At 46.8% G+C, this 27,179-nt stretch overlaps 1 protein-coding gene across 1 annotated transcript in view; it reads left to right on the top strand.

The window, feature by feature from the left end:
- Positions 1-27,179, top strand: part of CARMIL3 (capping protein regulator and myosin 1 linker 3) — a 1,019,681-nt gene that overhangs the window by 640,386 nt on the left and 352,116 nt on the right. Inside the window, exons 20-21 of the mRNA XM_078644900.1 lie at positions 13,901-13,955; positions 14,133-14,305. Coding sequence (XP_078501026.1) covers positions 13,901-13,955; positions 14,133-14,305 — 228 coding nt within the window. The remainder of the gene's footprint in view (positions 1-13,900; positions 13,956-14,132; positions 14,306-27,179) is intronic.

Here is a 27,179-nt window from a genome sequence, read left to right as displayed (position 1 = left end):
CACGTGGATGTGCAGCTCAGCCCTCAAGCTTAACGGGTCCAAAACGGAACTGATGCTGCTGGGGAATTCATTTCCATCTTTATCTCCCAGCAGCTGGCCCATCTGTTTGGGACCAGCACCCACCCCCAAGCAGGAGATCAAGAGCCTGGGGGTGTGGCTTGAGCAGGACCTTTCTTTTAAAACACATGCTAAAAAGACTGCTGGCGTGTGTTTTGGCCTGCTTCGATCAGCCCGGAAGATCCTACCCCTCCTTCCAGTGGCTTCCAGGAGGTTACTTATTCAGGGGCTTATCATCTCGCGGTTGGACTTCAGCAACGCGCTGTTTCTGGGTGCTCCAGAATCTACCCTGAATAAATTGCAACAAGTGCAGAATGCGGCCGCCAGGCTCCTGACGGGCCTGCCAAGGTGTCAATCTGCCCGCCCTGCATTGAAGGCGCTACACTGGCTCCCTATCAGAGACAGGGTGAAATTTAAGTCGCTCTGTGTGGCCCATAAAATCTTGCAGGGGAAGGGTCCACCCATTCTGGGGGACATGGTTCAGCCGTATAAGGCCTCTCGTTCCCTTCGCTCGGACCATCAACACTTGCTGCATGTTGCGAGGGTGAAGAAGGCAAGAACTGGGGGGAGAAGATTTTCTGTAAATGTGGCCATGCTATGGAATTCTCTGCCTCTGTATTTACGCGCGGAAACGAGTCTCCTTCGCTTCCGTAAGCTATTAAAAACTCACCTATTTACTGTCTAGTTCCTGTGTTTACAGTGGCAGCGTCTTCTTCTGGATTAGCGCTGGGATGCCCAAGGGTAACCAGGCGCTATATAAAACTCGTTAATAATAATAATAATAATTCTACCCCTCTACCCCTCTACCCCTCTTCTAGCCCTCTAGCCCTCCTCTACCCCTCTACCCCTCTTCTACCCCTCTTCTACCCCTCTACCCCTCTACCCCTCTTCTACCCCTCTTCTATCCCTCTTCTACCCCTCTATTGGCCCTCTTCTACCCCTCTTCTAGCCCTCTTCTAACCCTCTACCCCTCTTCTATCCCTCTTCTACCCTGCGGTGGACTAAGTGGCAGCCAGAGCCGGATAGCACTGCTTGTCCTTTAAAAAAAAAAACATTGGCATAGCCAATAGGTCTCTCCTTTGGGACCTTATAAGTGTTTAGTTATGCAGCACAATATCCTTGGTACAACAACATCGACTGTTGCATGGCTAAGCACTTATAAGGTCCCAAAGGCGAGACCTATTAGCTATGCCAATGCTTGTTTATTTAGCCTTTATTTGAGCGACTTCTCTAGTTTTCTTGTTTTTATCCATTGTTGCTTCTTGTCTTGCGAGTATCTGTAAACAAAATCTTTTCTCCTTCTTTCAGCCAAATGTAGTTGCAAGGATTGACCACGAATAAAGCATCTACACAAAATCGAACTACATTCAAATAAGATCTTCTTAGACCAGAACTATAGATTTGTTAGTGAACTTTGCATGTTGGTGTAATAGTAGTCCTCATAAATGTGTCAATTTTTGAAATTATCTTGTAGTATTTTGTTATTGTTTTTAACATTGTACACTCGAGTCTTTTCTAACACCTTTACAGATTAAATCACTTTTCTAACTGAAGAAGAGACTCTAGTTCAGCAAAGGTAGAGATCAGTAGGCCAGTCGGTGAAAATGCCTGTGATTCAGGCTAGAGCCACAGTCAGTAGCATGTCAGCATGACATGTGTCAGTAAATTCCATGCCCTTCTCCGTGTGGTCCTTGATTGTGGCCCAGTTTGATAGTCACACCAGTTTAGAACTCTCTGTTTGTCCGTGAGACATTGTCAGGGTCCAACTCCTGGGTGTGGCTGTAATTCATGGGAGAGAATCAGTTTAAAAGCCACACCTGGCATGGATTTCTGTGCTTGAGGCTTCTGAAAAGACTGCAGCAACATCTATCTAGGCTTCAGCTCTTCAGCCTCCAAACCAGCAGTCTACCTGTGTTCCTGAAGGGCTTCATTGCGCTCTCTAGTGTACACATGCTGGGTCTTAGTCCCAGAATTCAAGATCCAGCACCTGCTTCACAATTTATTTTCCCTCTACCTCATGGTTGACCAAAGTCCAAATAGGATTTGTTAGTCAGTGAGTTAGGTATTCAATTTGTATTTTGCACACATTTTGCAGTTCCACAATTGAAGACTGCTTTTGGGACTGATTTGTTCACTTCATACATTCACCTACTGCTACAGGGATACAAACACGCTCTTGTTGCATAGCATTAAACACTCAACTGTTTCTATGACAGTCACCAGTGTTCTAGGCATTTTAAATGCTTCTTTTGAGTCTTAAGCGGTACAAAAGGGGGTGGTGATGGACGGAGCATCTGAATCAATCAAACACAAACACCCAGTCAAAAGATCTGGGTTTAATCCATCACCGTTCTTTAGCCCACTCTGCCACCCCAGTTCAGACATGGCTATATGCAAATCAGTCTGACCCTGTGCCTCATGGGAACAGTCCAGCCCGAACTGCCAAGCCATGTCTTCCCTGGACCGGAAACAAGCTTCCGAGGACCGGTTTCTGGCATTCCAGCCATCTTCAGCCCGGCCTGCTTGAATCCAGTGGCAAAGTGAGCAAGGGATTCACGTCTGAGCATACCCTGCCACACTTATGGCGGCCAAAAGCGGTACAAAAGGGGGTGGTGATTGAGTCTTAGCATTTTTAGACTTCCAGCCTGATTATTTTTAGTTGAGGTTTCAGCATTAGCACAAATATGTCTTTCCAACAACTAGAAGTTAAAAATGCAAGGACTCTTAAATTGTGACTCAATGCATGGCTAAGTGAATAAAGGCAAAGGAAAATCCACAACCTGCGTGTGTACTAGCATAGGTGGATGTTTTCGTATAATGTTATGTTAATATTATTTCAGCAGTAGCTTTCATAGCTGTGTTTTCACTTAGCTTGTATTATGTGCACCTTACAATCAAACATCATAGAAATGTAGTACTGTACACTGTCGTTTACAGAGAAGGCAGGGCAGGCCTCTTTAGCAGGCATATACTCAGATTGCGGAATCCAAGGTCAATTGAGTAAATGTAGACATATCCTTAGTGAGATAATAATTGAAAGAGCACATTCTCGCCTCCGCAGTCTGACCTGACTTGTGGTCCTTGATACTGTGTGCTCTACTCAATGTCCATCAGTTCTGTGTATGTGTACATCACTAAGTACTGAGTATTACACTATAAGAAACAGTTTATATTCAGTATTTTCTAAAAGAAATGTTCAAAAAAATTATAAAATGAAAATGCATTTTAAAAAACCCCAACAGCTTTGCTGCACAAATCCCATTTTTATTTTTCCTTTAGTAGAAAAAACAATGAGTTAGATTAAACTTTATTCTTAATTGATTTGACTGCAAGCCATTTCTCTAAAGGCTTCCCCTTATAATTGTACATGCATTCCAGGGGTTCTTACCAACATGTTTGTTTAATTTTTATCCTATGGATACCCGCCACCACCTTCTAACATGGGTGACTATCCTCACCTCATTCGAGGCCAACAGTGTCCCGGCCTCGATGTTGACAGAAAGAAGGAATAAACATAAAAAGAAGTGACCCGACGGAGACCAGTGAAAAATGGTAAGTCCCCATAGCACTCTGTGCCCTCAACAGAGTCGTCGTAAGAGACGGGACTGATGAAAATGCCCCTCCTCAGCAGTTGGGATCACTGCTGCTGTGGTGTACGTTTGTGGAAATTAAATCCATAAGCAAACCCCCAAAACCTATGACACTGCCTATAGCCTTGTTGAGGGGACTGTAAGCCAAGGTAATGTTCAGTTACCCTACTTCTTTTGAAGTACACTATAGTTGATCCTTTGCAAGCTGGAGCCTTTGCCTCCTCCGTAACCACCTCAGGGTTTCCCCTACCAAGACTATCCCATTCCAGGGATGGAGCCGGAGTTTTTCTTGAACACCATTTTTTAGGTGTTCAGTAGAGCAATGGTCCTGCTGGAGAGCCTTCTGGGCCCATTGGACCAGTAGGGGTGTTGTATGGACTTCTGCTGCTGGGGCTTCCCTCAACCCCATTCACCCCCTTCCTGCTTCGGGCCCTCCCATTAGCACTGGCTTTAGCTTAGACACAATTAATGGCTCCGTACTCCGACTTCACTCTTTCACCCAGTGTCTCCTGCAGCTCCACTGGTGCTGATGCCTGCCTCCCTTAGGTACAGAAAGAGCTACTAATACTAACCGACCAAAAAGCCACAGTCGCTCAACTCTGAGCAACTCCCTGCAAATGCCAGAACTATACCTCAGAAATCCAGGAGAGAGGCTTAGCACCTCTCTGAGGTTAAACAAAAAGTACAGAGTAATGTGCTCAAAAGTCATCCTACACCATACATGACCTTTTGACTATGATTCCAATCCTTTTGATACTCTAAGGATGGATGACCCAGGTGTGACACTGCCCAGAAGAACAGGTGTCTGCCAAGATCTGATTAAAACTAATATAATAGATAGACCCGACGGGATTGGAGTTGTTGAGAAATTCAAAGCCGCCTCCTCTCAAGTTGGTGCCCTACCAGGCATTGGTTAGAATGGCCTCAGAGTTATTGGAGCTTCCTCTACCCTCTGTGGTGGCCAGATCCAGCATTCTTACTGAGATAGTCCTCTGCTCACACAGCAGAACCTCTCTTACCATTCAAAGATTCCCTTTTAGAGATAGTCTTAATTGTCTGGGAGAGATCAACTAGTTCTCTGGGACTCTGCTTTCCTGTCCAGAACATCTAGATTCTCCACAGATGTGTAATCCGCCTTTATGACCTGCCTTTCAATGGATCCAAGTAATTTGGTGAAAAGGCTGATTCACCTTCTGAGCACTTCAAAACAAGTAAGGGAACTGCACACTCCCTTGACTTGCAGTCCCCTCAACACGGCTATAGGCACTTTCTAAGGTTTCGGGTGTGTGCTCATTGATTTAATTTCCACCAATGTCCGTCACAGCACCCACAGCAGGAGCAATCCCAGAACCCTTTACTTAGGCAGTATAGTGGTCATGGAAAGGGTAAAATTCATGCCAGTCAACTACCAGCTTCTTCCTCCTCATCCCATTCCTTACCTCCTTCTCAAAAAGCAACTCCACTTCACCCTTCTTAGACAATTTGAGACCGGTGGAAGGCTGGATGTCCTTCTTTCTACAGTTCTTGAAGGCCATAACTTTGGAACTGTGGGTCCTACAAAATGTGGAAAGAGGGAATGCCCTACCCTTCCAGCAGGCTCTCCCTTCACCTCACTCCCTGTGCTTGTCACACAGAAAAACATCTACGCATCTGTCAGCAGGAGGTGGCAGTCTGCCGGGGTTGCTTCCGAAGAGTGTAACGTTCTTTATCAGATCCTAAACCTCAGGGTCTTGAGTATTTTTGTCAGCAAAGAGAAATTGTAGATGCCAGCCCTGCCTTCGGTTCTTCTGTAGCTGGAAAAATAGGACTAAATGGTATCCATAGATTTGTAGATTGTGTATTTCCACATACTGATCCTGCAGTCTCACAGGAGGTACCTGCGTTTCATGATAGGACCTACTCACTACATGTTTGCGGTACTTCGTTATAGCCTACCATCGGTACCTCAAGTCTTTAAAAAGGTAATGGTAGCCATAGCAACACCTATGGAGATCAGTAATTAATTCTGACATTTCCATGCCTAGATCATTGGCTGCTGAAGTCCAAGTCTCTGGAGATGGTGCTGCGCCACTTGTAGTAAACAGCATCCCTGCTGTTCGACTTGGGTTTTTTAATCAACGTGCCCAAATCTCACCTCAAACCCTCTCAGCGCCTCATGTTCACAGGGGCTATACTGGACACAATGTACAATTATTAAAAAAATTCAAGACATTCAATCTATTATTATGTTTCAGGCAATGGCTCAGAGTCCAGTCCTGATGGTCTTACGGCTGCTAGGTCTGCTGACTTCTTGCATCCTCCTGGTCATGTGTGCACGCTGGCACATGAGGTCCCTCCAGCATGGGGGAGACTTGCCAGACATCATCTCAGTCTTCTGAGACAATGCAGTGGATATGGTGGTGTGTGGAGGAAATCCTGGTGGCAGGGGTGGCCTTCCCACTAACACTGACTGTGGCCACGGTGGTGACAGATTCCTACACCCTGAGGTGGGAAGCTCTTTTGAAGAAACTGGATATGAGAGGCCTCTGGTCTTTGGAAAAGAAGCTTTTGCATATCAATATGCTTGATCTTAGGGTAACTTGGTTGGTGCTCAAGGTCTTCCTTCCTTCCATTCTCAGCTTTTCAGGCCAACTCTTAACAAACAATATGACATTGATGTGGTATATAAACTACCAGGGAGGAGCGGGGTCTCAGCTTCTCTGTCAGTAAGCCCTGCAACTCTGGTTTTGGGCTCATCAGCATGAAGTTTGGCTGGTAACAGACCACCTAGCGGGTTCTCTGAACTTTAGGGACAGCACCCTCATTCGGAGTCCTCTTGCTGACCATGAGTGGTGTCTTAACCTGGAAGTAGTTCAGAGCATCTTCTGGTGGCTTGATTGCTTCTCACAGTAACCCACGTTGCCCCCAAGTGTATGTGCCCTCTAGTATGTGTTGCAAGGAGCCTTGGGGGAGTGTAGGAGGTTGTTTTGGTTGAACTTGAATTTTCCTCTTCAATATGTGTTTCCTCCCATAATCTCAATTCTTTATGTTCTGTGCTAGATTGACCAAGGAGGACTGGTACATAGATATCTTGAGTCTGTCCCTGTGCCCCAGGCTCCATCTTCCACTCGATGCGGATCTCCTCTCCCAGTATCAGATTCTGTTCTTCAGTCTCAACCTTCATGTCTGGAGACTGAGTGGGGCAATTTAGCTACAGTTAAATTGCCAATGGATGTCGTAGATATTATTCTGGCGGTTCACCATTATTCCACCAAGACAATATACTTAGGAAGGTGGACTAGGTTTGTCGCTTTGATGTTCTGAGAACAGCATAGACCCTTTAAAGACCAATTTATCAGACATCCTGAGGTTTGTTTTTTCTCTGGGACAGCCACCTGTGCTGAGTGGACTGTGAAGGAATACCTAGCAGCCTTTTTGGATGGATGCTTCTAACAACAGATTCTTCACCTTCTGAATACCCCCAAGCACAAGATCGGACTCTGAGAAATTTCTCAGGAGTTCCTCTGTGCGTCATATGTGGTGTCATGTGGATCTGCATCGGGCCTGTCTAACCCTTGATGTAATATTGGGTCACTCTGCAGGCATGATTTTTCACAGATGAGACACAGCAGCCTTCATTCTCCTGGATCTTTCTGCAGCATTTAATATGGTCTTACACCCCATCCTTATCAGGTGCCTGCACAAGATTGGAATGCAAGAACACACTCTTGGCTGGATTTCCTCCTTAACGGATTGAACACAAGTTGTCAGCCTGATACCTTACTCCTCAGAAGCCTGCAAACTCATCTGTGGAGTGCCTCAAGGTTCATCGCTCAGACCAACCCTCTTCAATCCATACAGGGTCCCCCAGGCCAATGTCATCTGCTCGCACAATATCAATATCCTCACCTACTTCTACGACATGCAACTCATACTCTCCCTGTCAGACAAGACCCCCAACACAAGAAACAAGTGGACCACCTTCATGACTAAAGTTGCTTACTGGATGAAAGCCAACTGTCCCAAGCTCAACACTCCCCAGCTCACCACCGACAAGACAGAAATAGTGATCTTTGGCAAGAACACCGTAGCATGGAACTCCCATACCAAGGACCCATGTCAGTAACTTTGGAATAATCATCAACAGGAAACTGGACATGCGCGCACAAGTCAATTCCGTCACTGCATCCTGCTTCCACACCTTGAAGATGCTGAGGAAGATATTCAAATGGCTCCCAAGCTGGAACACACTAGAGCAACTCTAGAAAAACTGTCACTCTCACCCTAGTCACCAGCAAGTTGGATTACTGGAACACCCTATATGCCAGGATTACCAAACAACCCACTTGAAGACTACAAACCACACATAACTCGGCAGCCACACTCACACTGACTCTCCCATACAGAACTCACATCACACCTTAGGGAACTCTACTGGCTCCTGATATGCAAATGGGCGCATTTCAAACTGCTCACACACACATTCAAGGCATTACACAACTTGGGCCCACCTAACTGAACAGTCACATCTCCTTCCACCAACCAGAGACACCTCCATTCCACAGGACTCCTACTCGCACACATCCCACGCATACGTTTTGTCTACCCTGAATCCAGGAGACTGGATGGAGCGCTGGTTCTGCAGGCCGTCTATTTCCATGATCCTGTCCTGCAGCCCCACAGGTGCTAACTACGGTTTCAGGATGGGCCCGAGCACTTTCAGTTCTCGGTGCTCCCATTTGTCTTACCAGTGCCCCTCTGGAGTTCACAAAAGTGATGGTGATGGTCGCTGCCCACTTGCTGAGGTTGGGAATACCAGTCTTCCCTTCCTCAATGACTTTTTACTGAAGGCAGTCTCACCTCAAATAGTCGTAAACTCCTTCCAGATGCATCTGGATACCCTATCTGGTGATTAACCAGGCTTTATAAATCCTGATTGATTGAGATGACAGCCAACCTGCTGACACTGTTTGGTTTTTCCATCAACACTCCAAAGTCACACATGACTCCTTCGCAATGGCTCCCCTTCATTGGAGCCTTCCTGAACACTTTGCTCTTCTTGAACTTCCCTCCGTCTTAACAAGTCGAGGGCATTTGAGCTAGGATCCTGATGTTTCAATCCTTAACCTGTAATTTAGTGAGAATGTCTCTGAGGTTCCTTGATCTCTTCATCCTGCTTGTGGGCCACCCAAGATGGCATGTGGGCTCTGCAGTGGGATCTTAAGTCTCAGTGTACAGAGCACCAAGCAAATCTTGCAGATTCAATTGAGGTGTTGGAGGAAACTGTGAAAGATCTAGAGTGGTTGCTGCAAGTCTGTATTTGGAAATGTAGCAGACGCCTCTCCCTACCCCACCCAGAGTTGAAAGTCAGGATGAATGTATTGTTGCTGGGTTGGGAGGGTATCTGGGAGAGAGGGAGATCAGAGGACTGGCCTATGGTGGAAGCTCGTCTTCATGCCCATTTGTTGGAGTTGCGGACGATTTGGTTGGCACTAAAAGCATTTCTCCCATTCATCAAGGGAAAATGGGTGCAGTTGGTCAAAGACCACCATGTGGTACTGCAAAAAAAGGGCTGTGCGCCTCTGGGAGTGATTGACTTGTCAAGGCACCTCCTTGATCGCACAGCACCTCGCAGGATCTTTGAACAAAAGGTGGATGAACTCAGTTGATGCTGCCTTGCGGATCATGAATGGCAGCTGCATTGAGAGGTGGCACAGAGCATCTTCCAGCAATGGGGAGCTGCCACCATAGATACTGCGCAGTGTCCAAGCTTCTGCATGTTCCCAAAGTAGTTCTCTTTCATAGATGCTTTTTTGCTTGGATTAGGGCTCAGGATTCCTCTACAACTTCCTACCTCTGCCTCTCCTGTCCACGTTTCTGAAGAAAATCAGGAATGACCGGGCCCACGATATCCTAGTGACTCCGGACTGAGGAAGGAGTGTGGTACCCAGAACATCTGGCAAAGATCATCTGTCCTCTGATCCAGCTGCTTCTTTGGGAAGACCTTTCACAGCAGCAAGGCATGGTCCTACACCCAAGCCTACACAGCTTGCACCTCCATGTGTGGAGATTGTTGGGGCAACAATTGATGGTTTTCAATCATTCTCCTGAAGTAGTTGGGGTCATCTTGGCAGCCATGTGTCCCTCTATCAAAAACGTTTATGCGGGACGCTGGGAGAAGTTTGTTGTTTGGTATTATTTCTGTAAGTTAGCTGACTTACTGTTATGCTGTCTTTCTTCAGCCCAGCAGGGCCTTGCAGTGGCAACACTTAAAACATACGTTTCATGAGACAGCTGATGGTGCAGTGTTTCTTTTTTGTTAGATATGTTGAAATAAATAAATAAAAAGGTTACTTGCTGGCTCTTTTGGCCTTCTTGTGACTACCTGATCAACCATCCCGCTTTCAATTAGCTGTTGTGATGCCGTTTTTGAAAAGGCTGATTCATATGTTACTACCAACAGCATTTGTGATGCTGCAGGGTCAGGTGACATTAATTTAGTTATTATTTTCCTCAGATGTACCCTATGTAAAACCAATCCATCACCCTCCCTTCTTTCTATCGTACTTCTCTGCATCCCACCAAGATGGAAGAGAGGTTGCCCAGGCTGGATTGGAAAAGGGAGGCCAGTTTCAATATTGACTGCACCAAGGATTTCCAGACTGGTGATCAGCTCTTTAGAGGATACACAAGTACAGGAAGGGCAAAGCTATCCAACAAAGAACCTTATAGAGTTAGATCGTCGTATACATCAAAATATGTTATGCAGAGGGCGTGGCAAAGCAATATAGGCGACAGGATACGAGCGGCTTGAGCAGCAGCTCCTCCTTTAGCTGCTTCTCACCAGCCCTCAGCTAGCAGCATCCTGCGCCACTTTGATCTCGCCTTCTGATGGAGGCACTGCTATCAGCTTGGAGGGGGCCATCCTGTGACGGAGGAAGCCCCTGTGATTGCAATTGTTGAAGCGCGCTGGGAGGTCGCGTGGCCTAGGCGAGGGCGATGCCCGCTGCGGCATACCCTGAGAGCGGTACCTACCCTGAAGTTCTGAGGCCTGGTCGGACCCTCATAGACGATGTCGCCTAGCCGGGGGTGTATTGCTGGCCTCCTGCTGTGCTATGCTGGCCTCCTGGTGGGCTCTGCTCCTGCTGGCCTCCTGCTGGGCCTTATACTGCTGGGTACGGTGCCAGATAGGAAACGCATGCGGTCGGTGTACTGCAGCTGATGCGGCCAATACTGTTCTACGAGTCGGCCCGCTTGTTGATAATTGCTGGGTCCCTGCCTGCAGATTCCTCTCCGGACGGGGGTGGTGAAGATGCCGCGGATTGCCTGCGCACACTAGACAGTGGATGCGGCCTACTCTATGGACTGGCAGGCCATTTTCATTAGGGGGCCCTGGGTAGCTGGTGTTTATAAGTTGGTGATTACTGAGGGGCCCGGGCCTTGGATTGCCTGTGGCTCCTGGGCAACTGGAGCTGGGAGCCTATTGACTGAGAACTGCACTGCTTTGCAAGATCCCCTGCTGGAGTTATCCACTAGTACAGATTGTGACTTTGCAGCATAGTAATTATTCCCCTTGGCATGCACCTCTGCCTGGAGCAGAGCGCCTCTCGGGGTGTGGTACTATACTCCTCTGGGGCACTGACACTCCTGATTGTCAGCTAAGGGTGGTGCGCAGACCTATGGACTGGGCCCTGTATTAACCTGTCACCTTTTGGCAGGGCCTGCTGCCTGGGGTGAAGCATCCATCCTTGAGAACCAGTGGTGCGGCGAGGGGACCCTGAGACCACTGTACTCACATTGATAGAGGGCAGTAGAGGGGGGTTGCCTGGGAGGCTCTGGTAGGCAACCATCCGCCACTGATGTAGGACCTACCGGCGGGACACTACTAGTTCATCTGAGCTGGTGAGACTATCTGAGTGCCCATACATAACAACTATGGTGGGTTCTTGAGGATGAGGGCTCCTGCACAAGGTGGCATACTTTACTGATTTCTCTTCCTGGGGCCGCCCTTGATCGTTTTCCTAGTGGGGAATGAGAGACAACCTGCGCCCTCTAAGGGGAACACTATAGAACAATATGCTACACTCCCGCCTGCTAAGCAGTGACAGGCGTGTCATGGAAGATCACGCAGTGACACAGGGGTGGGGTGGGGCCTCGTCTGAGGAGCCCTCCAGGGCTGATATCATGGCAGTAATCCAGGGATCCTGAGCGGTCTTGGAGGAAAAAATCGAGACCGTCTCCATAGAGGTGAACCTCCCGCACACTGACCTGCGAAAGGTGTCTGACAAGATTAATGCTGCGGAGGGCTCCATTGTTGATATGCAGGCTGAGGTAGCGACCCTCAAAAACATGTGGATACTCTTAAATCGAAAACAGGGACTTTAACGGAAAGGGCCAAAGACCCAGAGGGGCGATCCCAAAGAAACAACGTTGGCCTCCTGGGTTTTCGTGAGTGTGCATAGAGGTGGGGGGGTTGGTGGGGGGGGCAACAGAGACTTTCATAGAAACATGGGTCTGGGATGTTCAGAAGCCCACAGGAATGTCCCCGTAATTTGGGATGGAAAGAGCTCACCATGCTTTCACAGCCCCTCTGGGGCCTCACCATGCTATCATAGTTTGCTAATCCTTAATTATAGGGATAGGGACTTTCTCCTCTGGGCGGCTCGAGAGGCCAACAATCTCACATTTGAGAACCACACGTTCACCATCTCCACAGATTACCCACAGAAAGTGCAAGCTTAACACAAATCTTTTATGGAGGCACAGAGGCAACCATGGGTTATGGGGCTTTATCTATGCTTTTATATCCCGCCCGCTTGAGAGTTATTTTGGGGGTAAATCGCACTTCTTCGACATGGCAGAAGATGTTTGGAGATGGCTGGAGATGTGGGACAAAGTGCCAAAGGAACAACGCGGATCCAGGAGGGGGAATATGCGAGATGAAGCAACGCCCCAACATGTGGATGTGAGGACCTGGACTGACTCTGGTGACATTGGTATGGACAGAGGCCAGGATAACTCTAGAGTTATGTTATCAGGTGGCGGGCACCATGGAGGCTCTGAGGCCGGTGCTTTGTTCCCTGGGGACTACATCAGTTCTGACAGTGGATGTTTAACTCACCAATGCTGTGGCTGAGCATGTAGAAGTCTGAGAGTAAGGGGAGAGGGGGAATGACTGTTGAGGGTATGTCATCATATATTGTATGTAATAAAGTATGACGTACCACACATCTTACACTAGGGCAGGGGGGCCTTCTCTACTAGTCATGTTGTGGTTTGTCTGGGTTGGAGGGGTTACACGGTTTGTTTCTATTGTATGGCCCCAAGGTCCTATTGGGGTATGTTTGTTGACTCCAGTGCATATGCACTTACTACCCTGGGTGCGTCGGCCCCCTGCTATGGGTAGCCTAACTCCTATCTAGGAAACAGCTGAGAGGGATTGGGGGGGAGACACCTCTACCTCATGGCTGATGGTACTAATTTTGTTACCTGGAATGTCAGAGGTCTGAGAAGTCACACAAAATGATACCGAGTTCATTCATTTCTTCGTCACCACCGGGCCCAAGTAGCCTGCTTACAGGAGACACATTTAATGGGAAATTAGGTCCACATATTAATAAACAAAATGGAGGGGTAACCGCGTTATGGCAACGTACTTGTTCTATGCACGGGGTGGCGATCTGGGTGGCTCCTGGGATCCCCTTCAAGCATGTTTACAGTGAGGCAGATGTGGAGGGACATTATCTGCTCCTTCAGGTTGCTCTGAATGGAGAAGATATCACCATTCTAAACACTTTTTGCCCAAATATTGATGACGGGCAGTTTTATGAAGTCATGAAGATGCTGTTAGAGGACGGCAGAATTTAATTGTATACTAGACGGGGACAAAGCAATTGATTGATTGATTGATTGAAATTAAGATGTAATGCATGTAAGATTTAACTCTTTGTTTTTAATAAAATGTTACATTTTTTCTGTGGTAAGGTTTGGAAAACACCCCTTATGTTACATTAATCGTGTGATTCTTTAAAGATTTTTTGTAAATAATTTTATTTTAGTGCATTTAACTAAATGAAGATTCAATGGCAAATTGCTGAGCAATATTAAGAAACAGTACCCATAATTGTGCCCTCATAAACCATTCACAGTGCCTTACATTTCGTGAGACTGTGCCTATTATTCTTTCCAAAACCTTAATCTGTAGATGTATATTATTAGTCACTGTATTTACCTCTAATGGCGGCATGTAATGATGTGAATTGGTACTTTTTCAGGACGCTGGAGGAGATCCTGCAGAGAATTGTTCATCTGATACAGGAAGAAGACTGTGTAAGTCCAGCATTTGTTATCCATTATTGAGTAGCTCTATATTTTTGTCAAATCTTTTACAGTGTTTCATTCTATTCTCCCTCCTTCACCTGATTTGTCTTCTCCCTTCTGACCATACATAACTATCACTCTCCCTTGCTTCTCTGTTAAGTTATCTTTTTGTAATTTTCCTTTGAGTCATTGGAGTCCTTGTCTGTTGCTGATTCTCGTCTAAAATCTCGGACCAGCATTCTGATCAATGCTCTTGGAAGCAACACCTGCTTAACCAAGGTGGATATCAGTGGAAATTCAATGGAAGATATTGGAGCCAAGATGCTATCTAAAGCTTTGCAGATCAACAGCACACTCAGGTATGTGATATTTAACCTTTAGGCACATAAAAGTGGTTCATAACTTAGTGTACACGTCAGCACACAGATGGGAAGGTTAAACTTTTGTAAATCCAAACGTTCAGAATTCCTAAGCATTAGTTTACTTTCAGCTCCAAGATACCCCTTGTATCTTGTAGCTGAATGTAAACTAATGCTTAAGAAAGCAAATCATCAAAGTCCAGGCTGAAAAGATTAGCAAGTGGAACAAGGGAAAGCATAGTCTTCAGAGCCTTCCTGAATTTCAGATGTTGCTATTGGTGTAGGGAAAGTGAAAGAGAATTCCAGCTTACAGCAGCCACCAAAGAGATGGCCCTACCACCCCGAGACTGCTGATGGAATTTGGAGACCCTAAGAAGATGAGGACACCTGGATCTCAAAGCACTACTGGGATTGTACCAGTTAAAACACTTAAAAAGGAGGAATGTTTATTAGCGTACAAAGCCTTTTGCACTAGACAAAGCGACTTAAACACAATCCGTTCCTTAACATGCAGTTATTGAAAGCTACCAGGACAGACGAAATAAGATCCCACTTCTGAAGACCAAGTACCAGCCTGGGAATTAAATTTTGCGCAAGCTGGAACTTGTGCATGGCACATTGTTGCAGATCTAGGTAGACTGAATTATAATATCCAGACCTGCAGCAATAAAGTTGTTCATATTTGGCACTTTTAAGGGGAAAAGAGAACCGATAGACTCTAGAGGATATATTTTAGAGTGCAAAGTTGCATGAAATAGGAACTAACTACAGCATTGATCTAACCAACCATAGTAGACGCATAGTCAAATGTAACACAATTTTTCACATAATGGACTGCTTGTCCATTGTGTGAAAAATGGTGTCCCATTTGACTTTTAGTTGGACGGGGCGGCACAGCTATTTCCAGAAAGGGAAGGGCTTAAGCACTGTAGGTTCTAAGTCTTCTTAACATTCAGCTCGAACTGTTTAAAACACATCCAGCTTTTAACCTTTTTCAAGCAGTCATGCAACTATGACTCACAGCTGGTAACATCACCCAAAAAATTCGAAATCATTTCATTTCTATGTTATCTGCTTACATAACAACCCCAAAGCGAAGGACTGGATAGGTTAGGCTAGAGAGAACATATAAAGGCAAAGAGATAATATAAATGTCTTTGCAACTCCACAGGGAAGTGATCTGACAGAAGTGCATGAGGAGAGAGCTGTTTTTGAGCCCTATGAGACAAGACAGGAAATCTCTGATCTAGGACAGGGACTGTTTCCTGATGCGAAGAACATCAAATCAGGACTATAGGATCTGATGGTCTACAGCATCAAATGCTGCAGATAGATCAAGTAAAATCAAAGCATCTTGTATATCATCATAGACACATCAGTGCAGTTTGTCCAGTGCAGGCACCATGACAAAAGCCTGCTTGTGGAGTGTTTAGAAGGTCGTTATATTTTACATGTTATACTATACAAGATCCGCTAATGGTGCAGACCCATTCCTTTCCAAGAACGTGGTCAAGTAAGGGAGCTGAGAAATAGATTACAATGGTTTAGCCAGGGTTGATTATTCATGCAATTTAAGATTGGTAGGAAGAAATATCGTCTGTATTTAGAAAAAAACAGCAGGCTAAGAGCCTACCTGGTTTAAAATTAGAAATAGCCAAGGAAGGAGGAGAGATCAAAATGGTACTCTTTAGGTCAAAGTAGAAGAAATGTCTGCAATATTGTTCTCATAGAAATTAGTGATTTCATTACATTTAATATCTGAAATGGTATTTTTGGGGGTATCCCTAGGTTTCCTAATGATTGAAAAATAACTGTGGCCATGTTAGGTGCATTAAAGATTTTGGTGGCAAAGAAGGTGTACTCATCAAATTTAAAAGCACATTTGTTGGAGTAGTTGAGCCTTTATAATTTGATTTTAATACATTGATCATAATCTTGTGCCAGAGGTACAGAAGTGCTTTTCGATTTTGAAAACACTGTTTCATTTGGAGTACCTTCCTGGAAAACCAGTATCAAGTCTTCGTAGAAAGCTTCTTCTTCAAAGGAGTGATCCAATCAAGAGCAACACTAATTTGAGCATTATACTTACGCAGAAGAGTTAGTAATCAAGTTCTGAAGGCAAAATATTTGATGTATTCTATCTACAGTGCAGGCCTTCTTTCTTTATTTTCTTGCCACAGAATGAGAATTGACATGAAAAAGGAATATAATAATGATCTGATTATGGAACTGCACAAGTACAGTAGGTCTGATATGGGGGTATTGGAGCAAACTGCATCTAGCGTGTGACCTTTAATAAGAGGGTAGCAGGACACTCAAAGGGATACCAACAAGGGAAAGGCATTCCCTAAATTTAGCGGGAGTTGCTAGCAAGAGCTTTTCAAAATGAAGATGGAAATCACCTATAACTATGGGCTAAAACAGAGTTAGACTGAGAAGGTGCTGAGACTAATAAAAGGCATAAAGGCCCCCCAGGGGGTGACAGAATAGCAGTACATTCCACTGGGTGCCCAAAGAGGCAGTGAGCTTAATGAAGATATTTTCTAGAGCGGGGAGAGAGCAGGAATACAATTTGAAACTTTTTAACCCATTTTTGATCAGAATAGAAAAACTCCCATCCAGTTTCGAGGACTGATGGTCAGGGAATAAAGTATAATTCATGGAGTTAAGATTGTTCCTGATAGCTTCATAGTCATGTTCAGTTAGTAACTGTGCAGGAATACTGATCTTATTAATAACGAGGGCCTACACTGCTTATTATATATTTGTTGTATGCCTAACAATGGAATGTGGCTCTATTTTATAAAGTGTGCGGAGTAAATAGAACAGCATCAAAATCATATGTGCTATGAATTGATTCTAGATTAGCATTTTCAATTCTTTTGAAAAAGGCCTTTTGTCCAGGACAGTGGAGTGCAATTCTTTTTGACTCTTCGAAATTCCAAGCCATTGCACAATTGGGGTGTTTCTTGCATGTATAACTGTTATATGGAAATTCCAAAGTCTTTTGAAATGCCAGACTATCTCTTTGTTAGTTATAGAGTACTTTCCTATGATTAAAAGTGTCTGTGCTGCAAAAGCTTGGAACAACCTACCAGTGCATCTTAGGAACAACTCTCAGCTCCTTTCTTTCAGGAGGGGCTGAAACATGGTTGTTTTCCGAATAACCCTGTGCCTTCTGGATATCTGTTAGACAGTGCTCAGCGCCAGGACAACCTAGGGTATAAGTGTACTTTAAAAGCTTCACTAACATAACATAACATATGACACACAACTGGTCATCACCATGGACAGTGAACCAACTTTGGCCAAAGCTAAATTAAAAAAATGCTTATTGACAGTAGTCGCATGGATGTCCAACAACTGAACATGACTAAAACAGAGCTTCTTCTGTCTGGGAAGGTACACACAACTTGGTCAGCTGACTGGTGGCCATCGGAGCTGAGTCCTCTACCTATTTCCAATAAATATGCAAACAACCTAGGAGTGCTGATTGATGACAAGCTCACTATGAGTGAGCTTGTCAAAACGGTCACTGGAACCTGTTTTGGCCTCATGCGATCACTTAAAAAGGTCTTTCAATGGACCCCTCTCCATGTCAGGAAGACTTTAGTACAAGCGCTGGTAATGAGTCGCCTGGACTTCGGCAATACCCTTATGGTGGGTATCAACGAAAGCCTCCGAGCCAGGTTTTAGGTGGTGCAGAACTCTACTGCTCGCCTGGTCCTGAATCTTAACCCCCCCCTCCCGCTCCCCGTTGGAGTCCTCTCTCCATTCCCTTCACTGGCTCCTGGCTTCTCTGCTTGGTGTGTAAGACCCTGCATGGATAGGGTTCACCCTTTCTTAGGCACAAATTGCAGCCATACATCCCCCTGATCAGCTTAGATCGAGTGACCTATTACTTCTATGCCCCAAGCGCATTAGAACGACTAGGTTCGGAAGCTGACCCTTCTCATTCCTGGCACCCGTCACTGGAACCAGTTACCTCTATCAATTCGAGCATGCTCTGACTTCACCACTTTAAAAAAGCTTCTGAAAACATAGCTATTCACTCAGTAAGCTTTTAATGTACAGCTTGCCCCTCCCCCCACTGAAAAGGCACCTAGAGATCCCTTCAGGGATGATTTGTGCGCCTAACAAATGGAACAAATATATAAATAAATAAAAGTAGGAGGAAATCCAGTGAAGGACAATGCCAGTGAATACCGTTTGAAACTGTTTTGAAGGATATCTTTGAGTAGGAGAAATAGCCTCAGTGACCACAGTATGCATCTCCCCTGTGAGTGGGACTAGAAAATACTCTGCTTCTCAATTGGATGGGTAAATTCCCCTACGCCTTTCTGTCCACTCTCTTGATCAACAAAACATTGCAGTAGATGAAAATGTCTTGCATTCTGGAGATCAACCAATTTTGGTGCAGACTTGATCTAGGTCTCTGTCAACAGAATACTCAAACTTCCTTAGGCTCCAGATCTCATGATTCAGCAAGAGGGAATGATTCTCCCATACAACCACTGCAGTGTGGAACATGAAAGCTGGCTCCTTAAAAATTAATACAAGCGTGCACACCTTCAGAAATAAGACTTACAGGGGCATGGCCTGACCGAGCACCAAGATGGTGGCTTGATCTGGGAGCTCCCGTGTGGCCACACTTTATTAATTGCCTAGCTGCATCCCATCACAACAATCTATGCCACTGTACGATGCTGCGAATGCCGGTTGCTCTGAGGCATGTGTGGAGTGTGGCCGGGCGGTAAGTGTACTTCTCTCTCCCGTGAGCGGCCCTGTAGCAGCGGCAACCTGACGTGGCCCTTGGAGGCCGTGCAACGTCAGGGGTCATGGGCGAGCCTGAGGGCGGGGCTGCTGCTGCGAGGTGAGGCTGCCAGAAAAATCAATGCTGAGGCTTTGAGGCCTGCCGGGATGTGGCGGTGGACCCTCAAGCTTTTGGAAATCCTGACCCCGGTCGCAGCGGTGAGTTGTACGCTTGATCCTGGGCCCCTGGATGTGCGGACTCCCCTCTCCGCTGAAATGCACTCAATAGCGATGCCGAGGCCCTGCCTATGACAAATCCAGTGGCAGGATGTGCGAACCAGTTGCGGCACAAATGCGTGGATGACCCTGGGAAATGAGCTGCGGCGGTTGTGATACCACCGGGCATTACTGCGTTTTACACCAACTTTAACACCTGGGTAATAAGAAATATTGCACCGTGAGGATTGTTTTAAAGCCATTGTGGCACAGCTGGCCTGCTCTCTGTATAGGTGGGAGGTAGTGAGTGCACCTCATGTAATTCGGCGTTCACAATCTATCTGTGGTCTCATACCAATTGGCTAGGGGTGCCCCGTTCTTCACTCTCCAGGGGCTTAACTCATCGCTCTTTACACTCCCAGGCCTTGCCTATATCCAATATGGGTTGTGGGGACCCTAGACAGGGGCAGCTCACTTGTGAGGCCACCAAAACCGCCAGGCCAGAAGGTGGTGACAAAGCCGCTCGTCGGGACCCTCCGGACCCTGCAAACCCCCCAGACTCTGAACAGTCCCATGTGGAGGGTGCAGCAGCCATAATTGCGGAATTACACGCGGGCTTCAAGGACATTGATGCTCAATTTGATGGTTTGGTTGCCCGTCTCGATACTATGCAATAACGATTGAAGCAACACAAGGCCTGCATTGAAACAGCAGAGAAGCACGTCCCGGAGCTGGAGGATGCACAAACAGTTATTGACAACGTCTTGACTGCACAAAACGCCTCCTCAAAACAACGGCGCCGAAGGCTGAAGATTTGGAGGCAAGGTCACGCCACAACAATCTCCGGATAGCCGGAGTGGCCGAGTCTACTAACACAGACCCCATGGAGACATATGTGGAATGGCTACTGGTTGAGGTTTTCGGCAGACACAATTTTTCCACCACTTTTGCAGTGGAGCGAGCCCACAGACCGCTGGCCCACAGATCTGCTCCTGGTGCTCCCCCACGCCTTATCAAAGCGCAGCTACTCAGTTACTGTGACCGGGACGCCGCCTTGCGCAGGGCCAGAGAGGTGGAACAACTGCAGTTTCAGGGGATGTCACTGTCACTATATCTGGACTTAACCCCGGTAGTGCTGGAGGCCAGACATAAATTCCAGGATATCAAGCAAACTTTGAAAGGAGAAAACATGCTATGTTATACCCGACGTACCTCCGCATTCAGATCAATGGCAAAACCTAAATTTTTGATACACCTGCAGATGCGGCTGGGTTCTGGAGGCATTTCAAGTCGACTAGAGGCTCTTCCCCTGGAAAATAAGTCTCTACTCCCTGTGATTGTGCAAAAACCAGACTGGTGAGCTTCTCACAAGCGCGGCTGGTCCAACAGGCAGGGACGCATAGCCAAACTAGAGGCAGATGAGACCTGATAATTTTATTTCTCTCTCTCTTTTTCATCTATATTAATATGGATGTCAAAGTAGCTGTCCTTCTCTTTGTCAAATGCAGTTACATATATTTTGTGTACTATTGATCTAATCTAAATGGCCTGCTCAGGCATTTATGCCCCCTAGGAGATCTCCTAACCTTATTTGTTCGGTTCTTTGTGAATTATGATATTTTGGGATTCACCGGATACAGATTGGGTGTTTATCCGATGTGGGAGGGGGGCGGTGGGTGGAAGTTCATGTTGTATGGTTTGAAGTTTGTTTGTAACTTGCAGGCCATTGTTCTACAAACTAACTGGCTAATTAGTCCCACATACATGGGTGCTTTAGTACACATACTACTATTACTGCTGTGAGGCGCCTGTGGAGAGGAGTGAGGAGTTGGTGCTGCGATGCATGAAATGGAATATGAAGGGTCTATCAAACCCACGTAAGTGGACGCAGGTTCTGGCTATTTGGTTAGACACAAAGTACAAATTGCTATCCTGCAGGAGACCCACTACACCCCGACCGTTGACAATCGATTTGCCACTGCCTGGGGCACCAATAGGTTTTTTGCTAGCTACAGCACCTATTCCCGTGGGGTCTGTGTTCTGATTAATAAAATATTGCCCTTTATGACCCAGAGGGAAGGTACTTGCTGGTGGCGGGGTGCTTCGGCACAAAACACTTACTCCTAATCAGTGTGTACACCCTGAACGTGGACGCACGTGACTTCTTTGCAAAAATTTCCATGCATATTTCTAGCATACCAGTTGACTCGATTATATTTGAGGGTGACCTTAACCTCACACTGCAGCCCGCTTTAGATACTACAAGCACAGGTCATATTGCAAAACCGTGTTTTACAGAGGAACTTGAGACTTTACTGCACACACATTTATTGGTTGATGCCTGGCGACATCGACATCCTACTGACAAGGTTTTCTCTTTCTATTCCGCGCCACACTTTACATCGAATAGACCAGTGATACATAACCCCAGACCTTCCGGCCACAGTGCAAGAGTCAGACTATTTGCCTCGTACCCTGTCAGACCATTCACCAGTACTACTATCGATGGCTTTCCCTAACACTGCGCGTCCTTATAGATCCCCGGCGTTTCCCAGCTGACGCTCTGCTTAATACCATTTTTAGGAGTGAAGCGCAGGATGAGATCATCGACTTCTTTCGGAAAAATTTGGGCTCTGTGCCTCGTTACGCCACTTTGTGAGAGACCTTCAAAGTATACATTCGCGTTGTTTGTATAGCCTAGCAGGTTGGGGTTCTGCGTTCTATTTGCCAGGATCTCAACACTAGTGGAGAAGCGTGGCTCAGTGGTTAGAGGCGGCAGACCTGGAAGCTGAGATCGGCTGTGGACCAGGGTTCAATTCCCCGCCTCGGCGGGTCTCGGGCTCAAAATTCCACGGACTCAACAATTCTCGCTCCGGTGCCTACTCGACTCACAGGGTCACACTCTGCAACTCTGGGCAATAGCTTGCTTAATCTCCACTACAGCCCCTCGCGGCGGGATGCCTGGCTTTCACCTTGTGGATACCCTGCCGGGGTATCTCACAGGGGAATACCAGGATGGGTTCCCTAAGCAAGCGCCTTGATACCTTCGGGTGATACGTGCGCTATATAAGTCGCAATACATACATACACTACTCAGCAGGCGCTGCAACACTTTGAAGCCCGGGTGCTGGCGGAGACACTCTCCCGTTGCATCAACGTGCAAAGCTATTAGGTGACGTTCAGGAACTTGCCACTCGCGAGACTGCATATTTGGGGAAATAAGCACGCGCTTGTGTACACTGTGAGGGAGAGAGACCAGGATGTACCCTGGCCTGGCTGCTTGCATCTCGACAGCACACCGCATACATCACTCAAATTCAAGCAGAGGATGACACCTCTATTACTCAAAGCTCTGAAATCTTTTCCACCTTCTTGTCATATTACACTCGGATATACACTACTGGCGTGGCCCTCTCTGATTATTTAGAGGAGATTGCTATGGTGTGGATTGAGGAGGGGCAGCGACAATTTTTGGCTTCATTTATTAACGCGGATGAGATAACCAATGCCATTGACAGCCTGTACGGCTCCTGTGCCCCCATCATGGGTGGTCTTTCAGGCGTATTTTATAAAACATACAAAACTCTTTTAATCCCGTATCTTCTGAAAGTGTACGCAGTGGTGCTGGACTCAGATGAGCTCCTTCCTTTTTATGCGTGAAGCTATCGTAACTTTGCTACTCAAACCAGGCAAATCACCTGATAGATGTGCTTCATACAGGCATCTAGCGCTTTTGAACCAAGACTACAAGATATTGGCGAAGGTAATTGCGACGCGCATATCACTTTTAATTGGTCAGATCTCCCCCCCCCCCTTTAATCTGGATTTGTCCTGAATCGCTCGACCTCGGTTAATCTGCACACGCTATTTGCTGTTAATAATCAGGTTAACCTGGCTCTCCCCGCTGCCGCAATATTGTTGGACACCTGAAAGGCATTTGACTCTTTGGAGTGGCCTTTCGTCCACGCAGCGCTCAGCAAATTGGGCTTCCCAAATAATTTCAGTGCCCTTATACGACTTCTTTATGCTAACTTTGTTGCTCAACTCAGAGTCAATGGGGAACTCTCAGACAAATTCCCCCTGTCAGGTGGCACCAGACAGGGGTGTCCGCTCACACCCCTACTATTTATCATTGGGATGAACCCACGGGTGCGTCACTTTATGGAGAGGCACCTTCAGCGGGGGCTTGGATTTCATCAGGGTCCTCTCCTGGCTTCCTTATACGCGGATGATATCCGTCTGCTTCTAATCTTTCCCCAATTATTCGGGAGGTGGTGCAATTTGGCGTTTTTTCTGGTTTAGTTATCAATTGGACTGAATCTGAGATTCTTCCCTTGACGGACGCTACCCTTCCATTCACTCTGGACTTTCCCCTGCGCTGGTGCAATGACCCACCCAGGTATCTTGCCATTTTCTTACACCGCACAGCATCGGAGCTCATTTGCCTTAATTACAGCCCAGCCATAGTTTGCCTGGCTTCCCAGATAGAACACTGGATAACGCTTCCATTAGCGATCGCTGGCAGAATTTCGATAATTAAGATAGTGGTTCTGCCCCGGTTTTTAGGTCTTGCCTAGCGACTCAGCGCATGCGCTGCTCACCTTTGCGAGATCTATTGTCGTCGGTTTTGCTAGCGAAGGGGTACAGCAGATGTGTACGTGCCCGGACAGGCGTGCACGCACTCACCAGGACAGGTGATGTGCATGCGTACGACTCACGTGTTCAGCACAACGCGCACATGGCGCGATTGCGATTTCACTTTTTTCTTTCAGTTAGTGTTGTCTTGTCCGATGTTTTTAAAATGGTTATTCTGATGACAATTCGCGGGAAACTATAATAACTTTCGGTATTTACACCTCCTGGCCTACGTAGTAAAATAGCAAGTGGGGTATGTGTTTCTTCTCGTATTGGTACAGTTATAACTGCAAGACAGGACTTCCAAAACACAAACAAGTATTTGCTTCGCTACCTGCTCACCAACCCCATGTTACTACGAAACTGGCAACTTTGTTTATGAAGTAGGATGCTGCCATCTTGAGGCAATGTCATAATTTACTCATTTTGATTTTAAATATTTACGGGCCACGCATAGTATATGTTATAATTATGTGTTTTTTATTTCCTAATGACATGCTACTCCATGGTACCTGTTAATATGTATTTCAAAGTGCCGGTTGTATAACTAAAATAATCTTTGCTCGCGTAGTTTAGAGCGGCTGGCAATGTTTAACAGTGTTTATTTGCTTCAAGAGCTTTTTTAAAAGTAAGCTAATTTTAAGGATGTTTTTCTAAATTTGGAAAAATATGTTTCCTCTTTTAGTTAACCGCTTAAATTGTTTTTGGAAAACATTTTATTGTGGAGTCGTCAACAGGGAGAGCCTCTAAATTGGACCCTCATTGACAGAGATCAATAGTACAAAACACCAGAAAGATAGGTTCAAAATTTAGATTGCTTTTGTGTCTTGTATTTGGGTTTATTTGCATGCTTGCTGGCTACGATTAAGGCAGTCCAGAAGGAAAAAAACAAATACGTTTTCATACGCTGCTCAAGTCCGCACCATCCACTAGCACTACAGGGAAGATTATTTAATTCTAGTTGCTCTTCGGACTTAATAGATATACCCACTAGCAGCTTGCTTTTTCAGAGGATTAGAATCACTAACTTTGTACTGGCTGCTTAGATCGGAATCTTCTGAAGCCGACTGACCATTTATAAGTAACTAGCCTGTTGTAGCAGTCTATTTGTAAGCCTGTGATAAATTAAGCAATAGCCTGCCAAGTGTTGTCTTCCAAGAAAAGGTAGAGTCTAACTAGACATTTAATGTAGTAGCCTCAATGTTTCAATAATATTAACCTGATATTCAAAGATAAAAAAGACCTTTAATCAATCAATCAATCAATCACAGAATTTGTAGAGCGCACTACTTACCCGCGAGGGTATCAAGGCACTGGGGGAAAAAAAGAGGGGGGTGCCACTACTGGTCGAACAGCCAGGTCTTGAGTAGCCTCCTGAAGGTCAGCAGGTCTTGGGTCTGTCGTTGGCTGAGTGGAAGAGTGTTCCAGATCTTGGCGGCGAGGTGGGAGAAGGATCTGCCCCCAGTGGTTGTTCTTCGGATGTGCGGGACGGTGGCGAGGGAGAGGTCGGTGGAGCGGAGCTGGCGATTAGGGATGCAGAAGAAGAGTTGTCTGTTGAGGTAGGCTGGGCCGGTCTTGTGAAGTGCATTGTGTGCGTGGATGAGGAGTTTGAAGGAGATTCTCCTGTCAACGGGGAGCCAGTGCAGGTTTCTCAGGTGTGGGTGATGTGGCTGTGGCATGGTACATCGAGGATCAGGCGTGCAGAGGCGTTTTGAATGTGTTGCAGTCGTTTGATGAGCTTGGCCGGGGCTCCCGCGTAGAGGGCGTTTCCATAGTCGAGTCTGCTGCTGACGAGGGCCTGGGTGACTATTTTTCTTGTGTCTGTCGGGATCCACCTGTAGACCTTGCGGAGCATGCAGAGGGTGTTGAAGCAGGAGGAGGAGACTGCATTGACTTGCTTGGCCATGGAGAGCGTTGAGTCGAGGAGACTCCTGTGTCGTGGGCCACCAGGAGTCGTCTCAGGCTGAAGGGTTGGAGCCAAGGATGAGGACCTCCGTCTTGTCCGTGTTCAGCTTTAGTCGGCTGCTCTTCATCCAGTGGGCGACGGCCTTCATTCCTTCGTGGAGGTTGGGTTTGGAGGTGAGGGGGTCCTTGGTGAGGGAGAGGATCAGTTGAGTGTCGTGCTGTCGGGCGATGCGTGCAAGCAGGGCCATATAGATTTTGAACAGTGTTAGGCTAAGGGATGATCCCTGGGGTGCGCCGCAGATGATCTCGGAGGCTTCGGATCGGAATGGGGGAGGCGGACTCTCTGGGTTATGCCAGAGAGGTAGAAGGTAGTCCAATCCAAGGCCTTGTCTCAGATCCCTGCATCATGGTGGCGTGTGCGGTGGCAGACAGTGTCAAAGGTGGCGGAGAAGTCCAGCAGGATGAGGGCTGCGGTCTCACTGTTGTCCAGCAGGGTCATGATGTCGTCGGTGGCGGCGCGGAGGGTATTTTCGGTCCTGTGGTTGCTGCGGAACCATGACTTGGATAGGTCCAGGATGCTGTTTTCTTTGAGCTATCAGGTTAGCTGTCTGTTGATGATCTTCTCGATGACCTTGCCTGGGAATGGAAGCAGGGAGAAGGGCCGGAAGTTCTTGAGGTCTCTCAGGTCCGCCTTGGGTTTTTGAGTAGGGCGTTAATCTCAGCGTGTTTCCAGCTCTCTGGGAAGGTCGCGGCCTCGAAGGAGAGATTGATGATGTTGTGCAGGTGGGCTGCGATGGAGCTGCTGGCTTTGTTGAAGATGTGGTGCGGGAACGGGTCTGACGGGGAGCCGGAGTGGATTGTGCTCATGGTCTTGATGGTGTCATTGATGTTCACGTTGGCCCAGGCTGGCAAGGGGTCATGGTCAATGGTGTGCGGCGAGTCTGGTATGTCGGTGTCTGTTGGGACTGTCTGGGTGTTGAAACTGTTGTGGATGTCAGCGATCTTGCGGTGGAAGAAGGTGGCGAGGGAAGCGCACAGGGCTTGCGATGGCGGGATGTTGGTGTTGGAGAGTTCCTTGACGATGTTGAAGAGCTCCTTGCTGTTGTGTGCGTTGTTGCTGAGGTGGTCTTTGAGGGAGTTCCTCTTGGCGGACCTGATGAGGTAATGAAGGTTATGGATGGCGTCTTTGTGGGCTGTGTGGCTGTCCGGTGTCTTTTCACTGTGCTATTTATTCTCTAGTTTCCGGCAGGTGCGCTTGGTTGCTAGGAGTTCCAGGGTGAACCAGCTGACTCTCTAGCTGGTGTCTCTGTAGGTGGGTTTTTTCAGCGGGGCGTGGGTGTTGGCGCAGTCGTCTATCCATTGTCTG

The sequence above is a fragment of the Lissotriton helveticus genome, chromosome 5_1 (assembly GCF_964261635.1).
Source record: "Lissotriton helveticus chromosome 5_1, aLisHel1.1, whole genome shotgun sequence".
Lineage (NCBI taxonomy): Eukaryota > Metazoa > Chordata > Amphibia > Caudata > Salamandridae > Lissotriton > Lissotriton helveticus.
Note: the sequence above shows the minus strand (reverse complement) of the source record. Positions and strands in the feature narration are given on the sequence as shown.